Source organism: Balaenoptera borealis (genome assembly GCF_965194805.1).
Source record: "Balaenoptera borealis genome assembly, chromosome: 17".
Lineage (NCBI taxonomy): Eukaryota > Metazoa > Chordata > Mammalia > Artiodactyla > Balaenopteridae > Balaenoptera > Balaenoptera borealis.
This window is the reverse complement of record NC_138876.1, coordinates 52,295,007-52,316,464: the sequence shown is the minus strand read 5'-3', so window position 1 is coordinate 52,316,464 and position 21,458 is coordinate 52,295,007. Positions and strand designations below refer to the sequence as shown.

The 21,458-nt window shown below is 34.1% G+C and overlaps 1 protein-coding gene across 6 annotated transcripts in view; it reads right to left on the bottom strand.

Annotated features, from left to right (window-relative positions):
* MMP16 (matrix metallopeptidase 16) overlaps positions 1-21,458 on the bottom strand; it is a 355,785-nt gene that overhangs the window by 108,658 nt on the left and 225,669 nt on the right. For all 6 annotated transcript variants that reach the window (XM_082363458.1, XM_082363459.1, XM_082363462.1 and 3 more), the window contains 2 exons: positions 14,887-15,048; positions 12,738-12,949 (listed from right to left, as the gene is read on the bottom strand). In XM_082363458.1, the coding sequence (XP_082219584.1) occupies positions 12,738-12,949; positions 14,887-15,048 (374 nt within the window). The remainder of the gene's footprint in view (positions 1-12,737; positions 12,950-14,886; positions 15,049-21,458) is intronic.

The following is a 21,458-nucleotide window of genomic DNA, read 5'->3' as shown; positions in this document are numbered from 1 at the left end:
TCTGGTCCTAAACTTTTTTTTTCAGTTCTGGTTCAGTTTAGTTACTCATAATTGGTCTGTTCATATTCTCTATTTCTTCCAGACTTAGTCTTAGGGTATTGTACATTTTTTAGGATTGTATTCATATCAATCAGATTGTTCATTTTATTGGCATATAACTGTTTGTAGTAATCTCTTATGATCCTTTGTACTTCTATGGTGTCAGCTGAAAATTCTCTTTCATTTCTGATTTCATTTATTTTGGGACCTATCTCTCTTTTTCCTTTGACAGGTCTGCCAAAAGTTTACTAATTTTTTTTTTTTATCTTTTCAAAGAACCAGTTCTTAGTTTCATTGATCTTTTCTGTTGTTTTATTTGTTTCTATTTTATTTATTCCTGCTTTGATGTTTATTATTTCTTTCCTTCTACTAACTTTGAGTTTTGTTTGTTCATCTTTTTCTAGTTCTTTGATTAGGTTGTTTATGTAAGATTTTTCTTGTTTCCTGAGATGGGCTTTTATCACTATAAAGTTCCCTCTTAGAAATGATTTTGCTGAGTCCCATAGATTTTGGATGGCTGTGTTACCATTTTCATTTGTCTACAGATAATATTTGATATCCATCTTGGTTTTTTCAGTGACCCATTGTTTGTTTAGTGGCATATTGTTTAACCTTCATGTGTTTGTGTTTTTTTGCATTTTTTCCTCTATAGCTGATTTCTAGTTTCATAGCATTGTGGTCAGAAAAGATGCTTGATATAATTTCAATCTTCTTGAATTTATTAAGATATATTTTGTGGCCTAACATGTGATCCTGGAGAATATTCCTGGTGCACTTGATAAGAATGTATTCTGCTGTTTTGGAATGGAATGTTCTCCATATATCTATTAAGTACATCTAATCTAATATGTCACTTAAGGCCCTTGTTTCCTTATTGATTTTCTGTCTGTGTGACCTATCCATTGATATAAGTGGGATAGTAAAGTCCTCTACTATTATTGTGTTACTGTAAATTTCTCCATTTATGCTTACTAGTATCTTCTGCATGTATTTATGTGCTCCTATATTGGGTAAGTTTATATTTATAATTCTTATATCTTCTGCTTGTATCGATCTGTTCATCATTATATAATGTTCTTCTTTGTCTCTTGTTACAGTCTTTGTTGTAAAGTCTATTTTATCTGATATAAATATTGCTACCCCAGCTTTCTTTTCATTTCCATTTGTATGATACACTTTTTTTTCCATTCCTTCACTTATGGTCTGTGTTAGGATTGAAGTGAGTCCCTTATGGCAATATATATATGTGTGTCTTGCTTCTTTTTTTTAATCCATTCAGCCACTCTTTTGATTGGAACATTCACTTCATTTATATGTACAGTAATTATTTATTGATATGCTAATCTCTTTCTTGTTTTTTAGCTCTTTTCCCTTTGGTTTGATGACTCTCTTTAGTGTTACGTGTGGATTCCTTTCTCTTTTTTTGTGTTTGCATATATTATATAGTTGTGGTTTGTGCTTACTATGAGGTGTGTATATAACAATGTGTACATTACATGATTAAGTTAATGGTCTTTTTAAGTTTGAATTCAATGTAACAACCTTTCATTTTTACTCCCTGCAACAGGTTTAATGTTTTTTACCTTATATTTTACAACTTTTTGTTTTGTGTATTCCTTAACTACTTATTGTGAATATAGACTATTTTACTAACTTTTTCTTTTAAACTTCCTACTAGCTTTACAGGTGGGTTTGATCTACTACCTTTCCTGAAAATTTGCCTTTAGTCATGGGATTTTTCTTTTCTAATTTTCATATTTCTAGTGGTCATCTTTTCTTTTCCACCTTGAGAAGTCCACTTAATATTTCTTGTAAAATCATTTTAGTGGTGCTAAACTCTTTCATTTTCTGTTTGTCTATAAAACTCTTAATTTCTTCTTCAAATCTGAGTGATAGCATTTCTGAGTAGATAATTCTTGGTTGTAGGCTTTTTCCTCTTATTACTTTAAATATATTGTGCCACTCTTTCTGGCCTGCAAAGTCTCTGCTGAAATGTCAGCTCATTGTCTTATGGGAGTTCTCTTGTATGTAACTAATTGCTTCTCCTCGTTGCTTTTAAGATTTGCTCTTTGTCTGCATTTTTTGCCATTTTTATTATAATGTGTTTATTGTGGACCTCTTTTGAGTTGATCTTGTTTGGGAATCTCTGTGTTTCCTGGACCTGGATGGCTCTGTCCTTTCCCAGGTTAGGGAAATTTTCAGCTGTTATGTCTTCATATAAGTTTTCTCTCCTTTTTGTCTCTCTTCTCCTTTTGGGAGCCCTATAATGTGAATATTAGTTACACTTGATATTGTACCCAAAGTCCCTTAAAACATCTTAATTAAATTTTTATTTTTTTCTTTTTTCTGTTCAGCAAGGGTGATTTCCACTACTCTGTTTTCCAGTTCACTGATCTATTCCTCTGTATATCATCTAATCTACTTGACTCCTTCCAGGATATTTATTTCAATTATTGTATTCTTCAGCTGTTTGGTTCTTGTATATATTTTCTAATTCTGTTAAGCTTCTGTATGTCTGTGTTCATCCAGTCTTCTCATTGAGCATCTTTATGATCATTATCTTAAACTCCTTATTGGGTAGAATCTTTATCTCCATTTTCCCTAGCTCTTCTTTGTTTTTATCTTGTTCTTTTGTTTGGAGCATATTCTTCTGTTGTCTCATTTTGCCTAATTTTCTGTTTTTATTTCTATGTACTAGGTAGTTTGTTAATATTTCCTGATCTTGGAAAAATGGCCCGATGCTGGAGATGCTATGGGGCCCAACAGTACACTCCTCTCTGGTCACCAGAGCTATATACTCTAGGGGTGCCCCTATATGGGCTTCATGGGCCCTTCTGTTGTAGTGCAGACAAGTACTATGGCTCATTAGTAGGTGGAGCTGCCCTCTAACTCATTTGGCTATCAGGCTCTGCTTCATACTGAAGCTGTCAGCAACTGGTACCCTGTGCAGCTGGCTGCCTGGCCTGAGGAGTCTCAGGGCTGCTGCCTGTCCACTGGTGGGTGGTGCTGGGTCCTGGTAGTGGGGGCCCAGGTGGTGGGGCCCAGGACTGGAGCCAGCCTGCTAGTGGGTTGGGCTGAGTCCTTGGCCCACTATTGGGGCTTGGTCCTCACACTGTTGTTGCTCAGCTCAGGAGATCCTGGGACTTCTGCCAACTGGTGGGTGTGTAGGTGAGCCCCAAATGCTTATAAGCTACAGGGAGGATTCCAAAATTGTGCTTGTCAGCACCAGTGTGCTCGTGGTAGAATGGGCTCCCCAAATGGTTGCAGCCTGCATCTATATCTCCAGTGGGAATCCCAGTTGTCACCTTCCCCTAAGGGGGACTCTCCAAGATCAGCACTTGTGTCTGCCCCAGGCTCTTTTCAAATTACTGCCTCTACACTCGTTGTCAGAGTGTGTGAGATTTTGTGGCATACTTTAAGTGCATAGTCTCTGTTTCTTACAGCCATTTTCCTCTCTCATACACAAGCCACATTTACCTTTAAAGTCAGATATTCTGGGGGCTCATCTTTCCATTGAAGGACCCCCAGGCTGTGGAGCCCAATGTGGGGATCAGACACTGCTCCTTGGTGGAGAACCCTTGAAATTGTGATTATTCTCCCATTTGGGGGTTGCCTACCTGGAGCTGTAGGTCTTGACTCTATTGCATCTCCACCCATTATACCCATCTGGTTGTGGTTTCTTCTTTAAAGCTTTAGTTGCTGAAAATCTTTTCTTCAGGTTGTTCTCATTGATAGTTGCTCTGTAAATAGTTGTAATTTTGGTATGCTCATGGGAGAATGTGAGCTCAGAGTTTTCATATTCTATCATCCTACCCACACCTCCCACTGTATACTTTAATAACTTTTGACTACCTATATTTTTGAAAATAATATGGCTTCCCCATTATTTAATGTACTACAGCCTTCACAGATCTCTAGCTTTTGTTGTGCAACTCTATTTTGAACTATTATATGTGTATGCAACATTATCACAATAGTACACATTTTAAAAAGCACTCACAATTCCATCATTTAAGATTTGTCTAACATCGCTTTTCTATAATTTCTATGCCTTATCAACACACATATTTCAAATACTGCAATTCATGATACATAAAATTTTATGTTTTACTATTTTGTTTGTGTTTACATTATAATCATGTCCCATGGTTTCATATATTCTCTTTAATTCACTCTTCAAGTCATTGCATTACATTCCATTAAGTTGATGTACTATTATTTGCTACACCACTACCATATTACTGAATAATTTTGGTTGCTTCAAACTTTTTTTCCTATTGGCAAGAAAGCTGTAATAAATACCATTGTTCATTTTAGACTTACTTCATTATTTTGGGATGAATTGCCATGCATGGGATTACTAATTTGGAATCTATGCATACTTCCTATTTATTGTAAGAGATACTAATGCTCTAGTTTAAACCTGAAATCTTTTTTTTCCAATTTTACTTATAATTATGTAAATAAACACAATATAATGCACTGAAACTTTAAAGTATCATAAGAAGCACATATAGAAGAATGAATAAAACATTCAAGAACCTCCCTCATAAAAGTTAAATGCAGACAAGATGGGTTAAAAGTAAAAACATTAATCATTTAATAAATATATATTGAATGCTGCCTATGGGCCAGATACTGCTAATGAATTTTAATCCTATGAGTTACTTTTTTATGTCAAGAAAATTATTTTTCAATTATATTCTAAGTGGTTATTAGGCTATATTTCAATTTTTTACTATGGTTCAGAATATCTTTCTTAACATTGTTAGTAGTTGTAATTTTTTCCTGTTGATTTTCATGGAATTTTTCAAGTAGATTGTTACATAATTTACAAATAATGAGAGCTTTGCACTCTGCTTTATTTTAGGTATTTATACATGTTAAGACTGTCTTGCAAAAGATAAAATAAACAGGTGTTTTAAGAAATTTTGAAGTGCTGACTCAATGTTTAAATTACTTCACATAACCTGCAAAGCAAACTGATAATCACAATACTGCTAACTGAAAGTTTAAAAAGGGAATGGAAAGAATAAAGTTTCATTTTTGTGTTACAGAAATATGAGGTCAAAAGTTGTATAGTCACACATGCCAAGTATGAAGGAAAAAATTGGGAGAAGTGCTGTTTTCATAACTTCTAAAATTAAAAATAAACCCTACCTTTATGTGCAATATAAATCTTGAACTAAACTTACATTAAGGTTAAAGTGATTTGAACCATGTATGGTGAATATGAGAACTTTCTTTGTAAAACTCTCAATATAAAGATATAGATTATGACAAACATGGAACAAGAAAATATATATCTTTGACACTGACAATATTTAGATTATTACTAATTGTAGAATAGGAAGAGTCATATTGCTATGGAGTGAAATGGTCTTTCAATTAGCTCACAATGTACTTTCAAAAAACATTTTTGCATGACTATATAGGATTGCCTTATTCATACTATAAATTAATAACAAAATAAAATGTACATGATAAAACATATTTTAGTCTCCAAAATATGCACTATATATATATTTTAAATGTTCTGTTTTATATTATTAATAAAAATAGTTTTATTGAATCTAAAACAAGTATCCAAATATGTGCTTAAAATGTTCATGGTTACCCCAAAATAAAGTGTCTAGAGAAGAAATTGGAAACTCAGGTGACTATGAATCCATTCTACTGAATTCTTATATATGTGCCGCAATAGCTTAAGCAGTCAGAAATGTCAAAAAAAAAAAAATTTAAATGTTTCAAGGAGTAAATTTTAAATCATAATTAAATACAGGTATTTTGAAAAAAATAATATTGACATTAAAATGCAGTATTACACATAATTCCAATTGCTGCCTAAAATGTTTACCTAAAATATTTGAAAGACTATGATTTTGTGGTGCAAGGAAATTTTATTTAATTCTCTGCCTATGCTGTGTTGGCAATTTCTCACTTTGTTCTAATGTGAGTCTAGTCCCAGTTACAAAGTACTACTAATATTATCAGGTAATACTTCCTGGCAGTACAGAATTAAGCTCTGACTCAGAGTAATTTTAGATTATTCTGTTCTGTGCAATTTCTCTAAGTATTTTTGTTTGTTTGTTTGTAAAACACTTTTTGAATACTCTGCTAACAAAATATTTTTAATCATTTTATGGAGTCATATGATATAAACAACAACAATAAAAAGTATTCCATTCCTTTCCCTTATATCTTAAGAATTAGAGCCATTTTTTGTGATCTTTATTCAGCTAAAAGTTACGTTTTAAGATAATTTCAAATAGCATGGGAATTTGAGTTAATGAATATAATGAGTAATTCAAAATACCAAGTCTGTTTTGCTACATAGTAGCTACCATTTTCTGAACCTGCTACATACCTATGGTGGAATTTATTAGCCATTGTGGAATGTAAGTTATTTAACAAATATTTATCGTCTACTATGTTCAGAGCACTGTGCAATTCAGCAGTAAATAAAGGAGTAGATACAGTGCTTGCTTGGAGACTATGACAAGAAGGATCTGACTCCAAGTTTATCTCTAACGTCTAGAGATAAGAGTTTAAGTATTATCCTATACTGATGTAAACAATGACACACCACTGTGCAATGGGAATGAGTGACATCGTTAAGTTGAGAGCTGGGAGAGAATTCATCCAACTGTAAAAGACAAATCAATTCTGTGGGGTCACAAAAATGGCACAAAATTTATATAACTCACAATAAACATTTTTGAATTTCTACAAATATTGTTCCCTTTCATATATCTAGCCCCATGTGGACCTATGTAAGAACAGACAGTTTGGACAGTACTAGAGGTTGGAGATAATCTTCTGACTTTTACAAATAGCAGCAAAAATCTAGAAGATAATGTGAATATTTGGTATTTGATAGGGAAAGACCTGCAAAGACAAGAAAGCCTGGCAAGTTCAAGGAACAGAGGGGAGACAAGTGTGCCTGGAACCGAGTGAGTAAAAGTGATTGGAGTAAGAACATGGAGGTGATATCAGAGGGGAGAGTGAAAGGGGCTGATCATGGAGCCTTGTGGGAAACTGAAAGAAATTTGTTTTTTTCCCCAACTTTATTGCGGTACTATTGACAAATAAAAATTGTATATATTTAAAGTGCACAACTTGATGATTTGATATAAGTATACATTGTGAAATGATTACCTACAATCAAACTAATAAGCATATCCATCACCTCACATAGTTACCAATCTGTGTGTATGTGTGTGTGTGTGTGTGTGTGTGTGTGTGTGTGGTGAGAACACTTGAGATCTACTCTCTTAGCTAATTTCAAGTAAATGATGCATTATTAACTATAGTCACCATGCTACTCCATCTTATAACTGAAATACATCTTATAAATGAAAGTTTTACCCTTTGACAAACATCCCCCATTTCTCCACCCCTCAGCCCCTGGTAATCACCATTCTACTCTCTGTTACTATGAGTCTAATGTTTTTACATTCTACATATAAGCGAGATAATGCAATATTTGACTTTTTGTGTCTGGCTTATTTCCCTAAGCATAATGTTCTCTAGATTCATCCATAGCCTCACAAATGGCAGGAGTTCCTTCTTCTTTTAAGGTGAATAATATACCATTGTATATATATGTATATGTATACATCACACTTTCTTTATCTACTCATCTTGTTGACACTTAGCTTGTTTCCATACCTTGGCTACTGTGAATAATGCTGTAATGAACATGGGAGTGCAGATACCTCTTTGAGATAGTGTTCCCCACGCCCTTTGGATATATACCAAGAAGTGGGATTGTTTGATAGGAACCTTGGCAGACATTGAAGGGTTTTAGACAGTGTGGTTATATGATCTGATGCATGATTTTACAGGATCATTCTGCATGCAGAACTGACAATAGGCTGGAAGGATGGGGCAAGAGAGGAAACAAGGGAATGAATGTGGAGGATATTCCAATATGAAGGTGAGATGTGATGGTACCTTTGACTAGGACTGTAGCATTGGAAGGGGAGAAAAGTAAGTGGATTCTTAATATGTTTTTGAAGGAATAGCCAAAAGGATTTGGCTTTATCCTTAAGTTTTATTTACTAAATAAATGGGAAGATGGAGTTGCCCTTATTTTGAATGGAAAAAAAGAAGCAGAGGAGTAGGTTCATGAAGGAAGATCAGTAGCTCAAGTTTAAGTATGTTGAATTTGGCATCTGAATGGAGAGGTCAAGTAGGAAACTTAATATGAAACTCTCAAGTGCTTCCTCACCTCACTTCTCTGAGCCTATAGGTCTGTATGTTGGATCTTTGAAAGCTGACAAAAGATATTCAGTGATTTTGACATTTGGGTTTTCTTCTTACTCTGGATCACACTGCTTATTGGTAAGTTACCACCTGGACTCCACGGTTATTTCTATTATCTTATTATTCCCAGGCTTAAGCCGATATTCTCTTAAGTGTAAAGGGCCATTATTGTTCTCTGTTTTGTGGGCTTCAATTTAAAAGAACCATTTCTGATTGATAATTACATGTTGTCCTTTCCCTGACAAAATTTAAGCATTTTAAAGGAAAAATCATATTTTCAGCTTTTAATCGCAAAAGTTCAATGGCATACATACAGAAAAGACAAAATATACCCTTGAAAAATTGAACAAATATTCTGTGTGAGTAATGTGATATAGTTATACAAGTGATGTGAGAAAGGCACAGTTCCAGATTTCAAGGACAATAAAATTGAAACAGGAATATTCAACAAAGGAAGAAAATTTTAAAATAAAACAAAAATGAATGAAAGGAGCAAATATTGCTCCATGGGAGATGTTTAGCATAGAATAAGAAACAAATTGACATTAAATACCAAGAGATTATAAGCTACTGAATAGAAGAGTCACAAAGTTCAATTCTGATCAATTGAAAGGAGTTTAGTCACAAATCAACATTATGGAAATATAATTTATCTCTTTGAACAAGTATCTTTCTTCTCACTCTCTCATATAACATCTCTTCTTTTATGAAATAAAGCTATATTGCAAATGAAATTGGATCATACTTTGTACTTACTAGACTTGGTTAAATGTACTTTCAAGGAAAGTTAACTAGTGTTAATAAATTTGTTTCTATGGAAATAATAATAACTATGATTCTTCAGTAGAATTCAGTAGGTGGTTGTAAGCGAAGATGGTCATATTTAAGAACAAATCATTTTGTGACAAATGAACAGACAAAAATTTGACAAAGTAAAAGGAACCAAATGATTTCTGTTTTTTTTCTTTCCTTTCCTTTTCTTTTTTTTTTTTTTTTTTGGATAAATGATGAAATGCTTTCTTTACTCAGAGCTGTGAGCTTGGTTTTCTATATTAATTGGGAAGACCCTTTATTGTACTTCCTTGAATGCTCTTCCATACCATACAGCAATTATACTCCAATAAAGATGTTTAAAAAAAAAAAGTACTTAGGTTTATCTTTGTCTTCACTCCTGGAGTATGAGTTCCATTAAGACTGGGTGTTGCTTTCTATTCACATATCCTGGGGACCTGGTAAACTACCCTGGGCATACATACTCATTATATGAAAGAGGAGATGAGTACAAAAATTATAAAGAAGATATCTTCTACAGAACTTATTCTCAGAAAGAGAGGCGGGGCTAGTGAAACAAAGAAATTAAATGCAGACAGAGTTTAGGAACTCTGTCCTGCAGAGAGTTTTGATTAAGGAATCCAAGGTACCATGAGAGTTTAGAGAAGCAGGCCTTACTCATGTTTCTTTTTCTTTTTTTTTTTTTAACATCTTTATTGGAGTATAATTGCTTTACAATGGTGTGTTAGTTTCTGCTTTATAACAAAGTGAATCAGTTATACATATACATATGTTCCCATATCTCTTCCCTCTTGCATCTCCCTCCCTCCCACACTCCCTATCCCACCCCTCTAGGTGATCACAAACCACCAAGCTGATCTCCCTGTGCTATGCGGCTGCTTCCCACTAGCTATCTGTTTTACGTTTGGTAGTGTATATATTTCCATGACACTCTCTCACTTTGCCACAGTTTACCCTTCCCCCTCCCCATATCCTCAAGACCTAAATTTAAGGCCAGACACTATCAAACTCTTAGAGGAAAACATAGGCAGAACACTCCATGACATAAATCACAGCAAGATCCTTTTTGACCCACCTCCTAGAGAAATGGAAATCAAAACAAAAATAAACAAAGGGACCTAATGAAACTTAAAAGCTTTTGCACAGCAAAGGAAACCATAAACAAGACCAAAAGACAACCCTCAGAATGGGAGAAGATATTTGCAAATGAAGCAACTGACAAAGGATTAATCTCCAAAATTTACAAGCAGCTCATGCAGCTCAATAAGAAAAAAAACAAACAACCCTATCCAAAAATGGGTAGAAGACCTAAATAGACATTTCTCCAAACAAGATATACAGATTGCCAACAAACACATGAAAGAATGCTCAACATCATTAATTACTAGAGAAATGCAAATCAAAACTACAATGAGATATCATCTGACACCGGTCAGAATGGCCATCATCAAAAAATCTAGAAACAATAAATGCTGGAAAGGGTGTGGAGAAAAGGGAACACTCTTGCACTGTTGGTGGGAATGTAAATTGAGACAGCCACTATGGAGAACAGTATGGAGGTTCCTTAAAAAACTGAAAAAATAGAACTACCATACGACCCAGCAATCCCACTACTGGGCATATGCCCTAAGAAAACCATAATTCAAAAAGAGTCATGTACCAAAATGTTCATTGCAGCTCTATTTACAATAGCCAGGACATGGAAGCAACCTAAGTGTCCATCAACAGATGAATGGATAAAGAAGATGTGGCACATATATACAATGGAATATTACTCAGCCATAAAAACAAACGAAATTGAGTTATTTGTAGTGAGGTGGATGGGCCTAGAGTCTGTCATACAGAGTGAAGTAAGTCAGAAAGAGAAAAACAAATACTGTATGCTAACACATATATATGGAATCTAAGAAAAAAAAAAAAAAAGGTCATGTTTCTTTATACACTTGCTTTGACCTTGAAAATAGTGGCCATTGCATTTTATTTGAGAATTGGTCTGTGTGCTTGTTACTCATCCCTGATTCCAAGAACCAGCCATCACAGGATCTCATTTTGTCAATCAAGAGCACTCACTAATCTCCCACAATGTGCAGAGCAAAAAGTTTGTAAAAATGATCATTAGACATGAAGATACTGGTCTCTTCTGAGATTGGCAATCTAATTAGTCAGACAAGAAGAATGAAATGAATGTACCCAGAGTCAATTTCATGTCTTATTCTCAGATAAAGTTGGCACCACTTTGGTGATATCACCATGATATCAAGGTATAAAGCTTGGATGTGGAAATTCAGCCAAAACAGTGAAAAAAAAATCTTTCAGTTGTCATTTGGTGTCTTGTAGAATAAACAAATTAATGCATTTTGTGTTCATTTCAACTAGTTGCCGTGGGCTTAGCCACAATGAGTAATGAGTATATGTGTATATCTATATATATGTATATATAGATATACACATATATATAGTAAGCTTTTTTTCTTTACTCCTTGAATCTAAATTTATTAATCTACTTAAATTAAAGGGGAGATATCTAACTAATTATTGCAGGGCATTTATAAAATTCAAAAATCTATTTATGTGTTTGAAGAAAAGCATTGATTTTTTGCCTGGAAAGTATGATGCTCTTGTGCATATTATATTAAATCCAAATCTTAATTTCCAATAAAGTAAATAAATTACTTGGCCTATTAAAAATTATATAATATCTATATTTTCAAAGTATGGCCTCTAGTAGATAGGATAAGTAGGACAATATTTCAATATTTATTGATTCATGTCTACTGAAAAAGAGAGCACATTATTTTATTTTTAAATGGATGATATTGGTAAAATGTAGCTATTTTAGTGCCCTAATACCAACGTAAATCTTACATTTTCCATTCATCTTTAAGATTGGTTTACAAACATTGAGGGGAAAATATTTTTCAGTATTACATTACATTCACTTTTTAGTATTATATAATTTATTTTGATACACTGTTTTTTAGTGTTATTGTTGGAGAAGTCAACGTCACTGAAAAGCACATTTAGCAAAATGTAAAAGTAGTTTTAGCTTGTAACCTTTTAAAAAACAATGTAAATTAGATAGCTATAAATGCATGCCTAAAGAAAACAACAACATGTATATGTAAAATCAAAGTGATGGTCTCATAGAGGAGATTTAACATAAATGGCTACCAGTAGACCCTGAACAAAATGATCAATACTCCTCTTAAAAAACAATGCTTTAACTGTCTAGTGAAATTATAAGGATCTCATAAAGATGTGCAAACCAAAGATAGAGTAGCTGCAGTACGCCTGAAAGTGGCTAAGCTCCCAAGCAAATCATCCCTATTAGTTCCTATTCATGATTTAAATTATGCTTTTTTATCTGTTCATAATATGCAGCGCTTTTTAGCCTCACATTTCTAGGCATTTTAGCTTTTGCTGACATAAATGCATTCCTCAAATAGAATGTTACAACAATCTTCTGCTAGACATTTAAGCCCATTTGTGCATTTTATTTTAAGATACTTTTTTTGAAACTTCTAACTGTGAGAGGTCTGGGAAGGTGGTGTTAGAATGAATGAGAACTTGTTTTCTAAAGCGACACTGTAGACACTTGATCTACCGTTAAAAAAAAAAAAAAAAATCACAGCTCCTACCTTGAAAACAAACATCTCACGGCGAAGAATAGCTAGAGTGTTAAAGTTCCCATCACAGATGTTGGGTTTGGCTCCAGGATAGGAAGGTCTGCCAGTGGGAGGCCGGGGAGGTTTGGGCCGGTCATTCTTCCTTGGGTCAGCTGGAGGATTAGAGCGGTGTGGGGGCACTGTCGGTAGAGGTCTTGTTGGTGGAGGAATCTTGTCAGGTGGACCTTTTGAAAATATGAGGACAGCACTTGGCTCACTTAAAACTGGAATAGTGCTGGAAAATATGCTACAGAGGACAATCACTCATCAGTGGACGGTTCAGACTAAGCAAGCTAAGAGGTCTTTAAGATTGTATACTTCCTGAAAAAACAAACCATCTTACCCAACAAACCATTGCCAAGTCTATCAGAAACTGTCTTTATTGTGCTGAATTCTGGATCCAAGTAACTAGGCCTTTGTTAATTTTTAATGATTTTTAAAATAGCTTCACCACAGCCCTTATTGGAAAGTCTGCTTTCAAATCTTTTTTTTGGAAGTAGGTGGTGTATTAATCATAAATAAATTAAAATGAATACTGGAACCATGCATGTAAGCTCCACCAAAGTTAATCCTAGATCTTGATAGATGATTCTATGCAAATATTTCTAATATTGTTAATAGTTCATTAACAAACCAAAGTTTATTCTATCCCTATGTATCTAACTGTATTTTATCAACTTTTCCTGACTTTCATTATTTTCTTCTAATGAAATGTCTTGACAAATTGCTAGAACAGTGTTTCATGTGAATACTGAATCTAAAACACCTATTGATTAAAACACCACTAGTAAAATATTAATGTAAAGAAGTATTTCTAAAAAGAGGTTTCTAAATCAAGCCAAATTTTTTAGATGTAATTTGGTACAGATGTAAAACATCATTCCTCAAGGGATTTATGTTTTTAAAAAGAAATACAGAGCTGTTCACACTTATTATTTAGATATGGAAAGAATACTCTTTTGCAGACCTTCAGTCTAGACTACTAATTCATGAGGTCATGAGAAAGAGCCTCCTTTCAGTTAACTACTTTGGCAGAATTTCTGATGACACACACAAAGGCATAGGCTAGCTCATTCAACATATGAGCTATTTAGTTTTGAGTCCTGGACATTTCTCTTTTCTCAGTATCCCCCAAATAAAGAGCAGCACAAAAGTTGACCTTTTCTCCAAAACGTATTTTAACCTTGAGAGAATGGTCAACACTGAGACATTGAAATTGAGAAACTCATGAATGCAAAAAAGATTAGTGAACTTAAACTATGATATTTTAAAATGCAAATGGCATCTTCTGAATACTGAATATTATAGACAGCACACATTTGTTTTTGTATTGTAAAATGAAAGTTTCACTTCATTAATTTAGTAAAGCGTATTCTCTATATGTAAATAATAAATGTCAAGTTCTTAACAATTTTGTGTGAAATAAATGTCTTTATAAAGGTCAGTGGTCCTATTGAGGGAGTTAGGATTATAGTAAATATGTGTAATAGTCTTTCTTCCTTTTGTCTTACCTTGCATTCATTGACTGAATCCCATAAATTAAAATTATTTTACTCTACTAGAAATTTACTGTGAATTATGTGTTAGTAACTTAGCCATTTGTTACCTTTTACCTCTTAGTCAATAATTACATGTTTTTGAGTTCATTTTGTTACATCCATCACACAAGAGTATTTTCAGCATTTTCCAAAGTGATTTGTCTAGCATCTATCTACCATCAAATATCATAAACTGAGAATCAATCTGTCAGCTTTTACCAAAGTCTCAGTATCTTATATGAAAGTCTTCTATGACTCATTGTTTTTATTGGTTATATTCATTTATTACATTTTTACCCAAATTTTAAATACTAAAGCTTCTCTGACCTTTACTATAATTTCAGGTTTCAATTAAACTCAGTAAGAAAAGTTTATCAGTGCCTAGACTTTCCCATTATCTGCATATTAAGATATCTGGGATTATTGCCAACCAAACTTGATTGATAGAAGACTTTTGTCAATAGATTTTTTTTTCAGTATTTATCTCTCTAATATACTTAGAGCATCTATCTCAACAAAGAAAACACAGCAGAAATTCTGCACTTCACTATAGGGTTAACCAAATAGAATCAGTGGTAACCTACCATATATTTTCTGGATGCCCTGCAAATCATCATTAGGTAGTTTGAAGTTGTCAGTTTCCATGTACTGGTAAAACGGAGCCATGATGGCAGTAGGGTCATTGGAATGCTCCAGTCCCAGAGCATGTCCCAGTTCATGAACTGCTACAAGAAATAAGTCATTTCCTGTGCAAATGAGAAGAAAAGACACTATTATAACTAATATCCAAGTATAGAATTGACAAGGACAATTGGTATTATCAAAATTTTACCCAAGAAAAATAAGAGGAACTTTTAATTTCAACTATCAGTGTGATTTTATCATTGGATTACCTATGGGCAAAATACAATATGTGATTTTAAAAAGGGGGGTTGGTGGTGGGGAGGTGATGATAGTGAAGTCACAGAAATTTAGAAACTGAAAGAGAAGAATAAGGAATAAAAGTTGAAGAAAGAACATTAGCATCAGAAATTGCTACTACTGCTGTTGAAATATTCTTCCAATTAGAAAGCATGTAATATACTATATCTCACTTATGTAACCTTCATAGTGAACATAATTCTAACAATTCAGCAAAAAATATAGGGTAGTTACAATCCCTACTTTTACACAGATGAGTAAATTATGGCATAGAAGTGACAAATCTTGTCAAGAATAGCAAATCTTTGTATTTACAGAGCTGTGACAAGAACTTAGGTTATTATAACTCCTAGACTAAGGCTTCTCTTTCTTAGTAGCCTATAATAATGTAAAATAAAAGTCATAGGCTAGCAGTCATAAAAATTAGGAATCTAGTCTTAGCTCTGTAAATACAAATTCTAATCAATTCATACATAATCTGAACAAAACATATTTATCTTAGAGGGTCTGTTTCTCACTGAAAATAAAAAAAAAATATATCTCTTCCACTAGTAGTAAACGTGCACAGTGAATCTATTTAGTGCAAACTCTCATAGATACTTGGTCTGACTTTGTTCAGTCAAACCCCTGCTAATGGCCTCTACATGTTGTCTACTCCTGGATCATCGTAAGTCAGCTCCTGAGGAAAAGAGCCAGTCCTCCATGGATATTTGTTAATTCCAAAAATTTAGTCGAACCACATGAGCATCAATGAGTTGGGGCTGTTATTCTTCTGTGGTGACAGATACAAACAGAAGAAAGGGCCTAAAATTAAATCTCATGATCCCAAGATATCAAATATAAGAGATTATTATTATTTAAAGGAATTAAAGAACATGACTTAAGGACAAAACAGGGAGTGAAATTATACGGTGCATATAGGGAAAAATGTATAGTGGGAGAAAGGACAACTTCCGGTAACTGTCTTTGCTTAAATATTTATTATTTTTCTACTGCCTACAAGATACTTCCACATTCTGCATTGTTGGGAAATGCAGAACAAGTTTGTTTTTAGAGGAGGAATTATAATGATTGGAGGAAGTAAGGACAGAGAGTGGAATTTCACAACATCAGACAGTGGAGATTAAAAAGGCACAGGAGTTCAGAGATACTGGAGAACAAGATTTTTTTTTAAGATGCCACTTTGAGTTAAAAACAACAACAACAACAATGAAACATGCTATCGGGGATCATCTAGTGAGCATGTGCTAGTCGCAGGCAGAGATAAAAAACAGAAGGAAGGAGGGAGTCATTTAATAATAGATTTAGGAACTGTGAGAGTGTGAGTATGTAAAATAGGGAAAAGACTTCAGGTTGTGTCTCATAGGATACTCACAGGTGAGAGGAAGGTAGGGAGAAGATGAGTCACAGGCATTTTTATATGTCAGACATCTAACACCAACTCTGGAATGAACACCTTTGTGATTTCATATCAGAGACATCTTTGTTAAGATATACATTTGATATAGATGAGACACTGCAACTGCAAATAAGGTGCAAAGTGGTAGGACATATGTATGCTCAGCTTCTGGGCATACCCACACCCAGAAAATACATGTAAAGTTTGGCTGGAATATGCTATCAGTGGGCTAAAAGTGAGATAAATTTTTTATCAAAAACAGACCTAATGACAAAACAACGATCCATCAAGCAGCCAAAGGACCAACAAAAAACAAGGCAGTGGAACCAAGAGCAGAAGGCTCAAGGGTTGGCATTCAAGGTTCCCAGGAAGCTATGGTGACAACTAAGCTCAGCAAGACCATAGCACTGTTTTAGAAAATACCTCTAGACTCTCCTGGCCTTCTTTTATCAAAACAGATACAACTTCTTTGTCAGAAAGTCCCAATGTGGCCTTACAGGGATTATGCCTTGTCTTTATTCTTCAAAAGGAAAAGAATCCAATCTTCATAACTTCCTCCTGTGTATCACGTCCCCTTCCCTAGGAAAAAAGTATCCTGAACTTTGTTTGTAGATAAACATGTAGGAACTCATTCTCTCACTCTTGGTCAGATAAGTATCGCTGTTAATTATCCATCAACATTTTGGACCTTGTTGAATTAATAAGCACTTCAAATCTCTCACAGGAAAATAGTGCTTTAGTCACTTTTTTATTTATTTTTTTGGCTAGTAGGAGAAATGAAAAAAAAAAAAGTAAATCAAAATGATAACAGCAAAAGTCATTACATTTCATGTTCACTTCAGATCAGTCAAGTTTTTCTAAGCATCTTTTCCAAGGGTGGAGTGATTCCTTGTGTAAGGAATAAAGTAAGGCTTTAGAAGAAAATTAATAGGCTCAGGACATGAACCTATGACCTATTGAGTTTGCCATAGCACTTTTAATCAGAAATACTGGCCAAAAGCTCCAAGTAATTACCATTCTTCAGATGATTGGCAATAATATAATTAAACCATACTTGCAGCTTCACAATAGTATAAAAGGGTAAGTTGTTAAATGAAGTACCACCCTGTGATTTGAATTCCACTTGGAACAAAAGTTGTTGGCACATGATGAGTTTTAGACAATTAAAATCCACCAGACCTCTTTCCTAATGGTGAAAATAATAACTGCTCCTGTAACTTATCATTAATTCACATGATTCAAGATTTTCAATTGTAATATGCCTTGATTTTATCATCATGCAGGCAATAAAGGAGAAATCAGCTTCCTGGTTCTTAATACAGAAATAGTACTTGCTTCTTTTGCAAGATTCTGAGTTTTGAGTTTGTCGCTTTCAATTGAATCTCTAATCTTCTTTCCTTTGTATACTCCAATATAATTTCAGGACACTGAACTGTATATTATGAAATATAATGCATTATTTATAATATCCTTGCCATAATTATGTCTTTATATTTTATTCTAAGCTCGTTCACCCCTCCATGCATTTTCATATGCTGTTCCCTCTGCTGACAACATACACTGAATATCAAAAATGACTATTCAATATTTCATACATAAAAATTGTTATACATAATTCTGACAGCTACAATCCTATAAACGTATTCAAACACTAGCACCATTGAATCTATCTCTGGTTTCTCCCTTACTTTTGGTTGTCCCAGTCCCTCCAGAGGCAATCCCTAACCTGAGTTTGAATTTCTCAGTCCCTTACTTATATTTAATCAAATATGTGTGTTTAAATAAATTATAGCTTTATAAATATAGTATCATTCTGTATGTTATCTTCTGAAACTTGCTGAAACTCTGCATTTGTTTTTCTAATGTTTATCTTCTTGTTTACCTCTCTGTCAGTCTTACAAAATCTTATTAACCTTTTAAAACAAAACTCAGAAACACCTCGTCTGTGAATCCTTCTCCAACTCTCCAGGTAAATTTAGTTCGTCTGTCTCTGTGTGTCCTTGGCTTTTTGTACACAACTTGATTGTAACACATATCATAATTGCCCTGACAGCTTCTGATGCATAGAAACTCTTAATTTTTACTTGTAGGTTAAATGATTGGAACAAATTTGAGAAAATTCATAATTTTAAATACTTAAATTTAAAATACTTAAATCCATGTCTAGAAATAAAATTCAGAAATTGTCATAAAATCTTTGATTATTGGTAGTTACTTCAGTGCCTTCTAAATAGGATGGGCCTAAATAGGATAGGCCTCTTAAACCTCTGCCCTCTCACACTATCCACACATTGGTTTTGCTAGTTGAGAAGTTAAAGAAATATATGGGAGTCAGCCTCCAAGATGGCTCAAATAATTCCCACCTCCTGGTATTTCATTGTATCTGCTTCCTAGAGCAGAATACTGCAGAAGTGAAGGTACCTGATTTTCAAAGTTAGGTCATAATATACATCATGACTTCCTTCTTGGTTATTTCTCTCTCTCTCTCATTACTCACTCTGGAGAATCCAGCTCCCATGTTGTATAAATAGCCCTATATAGAGGGGAGAGGCACATGTGGAAAACTGAGGCCTCCTGCTAACAGCTGTATGAGTGCGCTTAGCAGTAGATTCTCCAGCCCTTTCAAATAATTGCAGCCCCAGCCAATAATTTCACTGTACATTCATGATGTACCTTGAGTCAAAACCACCCAGCTAAGCTGCTCCTGGATTCTTGACCCTCAGAACTGTGTGAGATAATAAATGTTTATTGTTTTAAGTTGCTAAGTTTTGGGGTGATCTTTTTAATGCAGCAACAGATAAGTAATATGGGACATTTTAGCACTCTAATTCCTCACAATTTGGTTAGGATTAGGAAATAGGAAAGAAAAGCTGAAAAAAGAAAAGAACTGAGTAGAAAAGGAAGCTACTCTAAAGCATCTGAATATTTGTACAATAATCCTGAGATAAAAAATTGTATTAAATATTGTCCAGTCCAATTATCTCTACATAAACTGAAAGGATTGGCAAAAATTCTAAGTCTGAGGGAAAGTCTGTGACTAAAAACTTCCAAAGATAAAAATATCAGCTATTTTCCTGTCTCATATGTTCTTTCAAATGTGTAAAACCTTATGCCTTGGTTGCACCTTTATTTCTATTCTCTTTGCATTTCATTGAAGAAAGGGTCTCTTTCTTGGTGAACAGTAAAACCTGTGGTCGCTGCTGGAGAGCCAGAAAAGTCTTGTAGACATGTGAAAAAAGAACAAGAATAAAATACTATGTATTGAGCATTTATTATGAACAAGAATTATGTCACTGAATTTTTCATTGAAACTTCATGGTCCATACTTTCTCACTCCCTTCCACTTGCTCAATCAGGCTCTCCACACAAAGGAGAGTTGGACTCTAAACCACATCCTGGCTGCCCAACTCCACACAAGAGTTAGATAACTGCTGTGTTCTGCAAGATAGAAGGGGATAGAAGCTGATCTTGGGTAAGATTTTCTTACATCTCTTATTTCCACTTCTACCCTTTCATCAAGCCTCCAGTTCCTCAAGGGTCTAGTGCCCTTCTCTTGCCTTCTTCCTGCCCACTCTTCCTATCCTCAACACTTCACCTGATCCCCAAGGGCCTCAACCTTCAGAATGGTTCCTTGGCTCCTCCTCTAGATGCTTCCTCTCAATTGAGTCATAGCTTAACTATGAAAAAACTTATTATTACAATAATTTATTAGTTGCTTACCATATATGAGCTAATATAATGCAATAAAGTTACAATTTTGAATAGCATTTACATGTGTATCAGATAAAATTTATTGAGTTTCGTTTAATGACAAATCTAATTTTCTTTCACATATGCTCAAACTTTTAAAGGATTTTGTTGTATATAGTACTGTTAATGATGTCCTAAGACGAGAATTAAAGGAAACAAAAAGTTCTTATAAAGTGTTATAAAAGCAACATGAAGAATATCAGTTAATATTCACATGTACTATGTCTTACCATATTAGTTAAATTTTGTTATTATCACCATTTTACAGATCAGGAAATGAAGACTTTCATAGATTGTGTGATTTGGCCAAAGTTACCTAGTAACCGGCAGAACTGATTTAAGCCCTGTTACAGTCTAGGCCCACAACCAAAAAAATGTGTGCTGAGGAAGTGAATTTGTCTACTTTGTCCTCAGCCCTAAACATCTGCTCAAGGCTTCAGAGTTTTCATCCAGGAGACAAGGGCTACCTTATCAAGCTACCTGTTTGAGGCTCACAGCTGCTGCACAGTTGCTGCATAAGAGCTCTTTCTAAAAACCTGTAACTATAGTTTCTCTTTTTTTTCTCCACTAAATAAATGCTGAACTTAATATTTTAAAACATACTTCCTCAGTACAATTCTGGCTGCTCAAAAAGTTTTAATCATTTTCATTGCTTCTAATTTTCAAGTCTTAAAGCCTTGTAACAAAGAAAATATTTTCAAAAGAAAAGGAAATAGTACTGCTACAATTAGGATAAAGGTTCAGCACAAGGACTTCCATTTTCAAATTATATTTCAAAACATTTCTTCAGCAATTGAGGAGGGTTTCTGGGATTGTTACAGAGTTTGCCTGTTTGGATGCAGTTAGGTTTGGAGCATGCCACTAGTCTACAATAATATGGCATAATTAAACACCAGGCCATTAAACTATAAGGCAAACAAATAGCCATCTAATAGGTCTTCCAAAAATCAGTAAATGTATTTTCAAAGATATGCTACCACCAAACATTTATAGTTTTAAATTTAGTAAGGACTTTAGAGTAAATCAATATAATTAAAATAACTTAGGTCTATTTTAGCCAGGTAAATTGGAACCCTAGGGAAATAG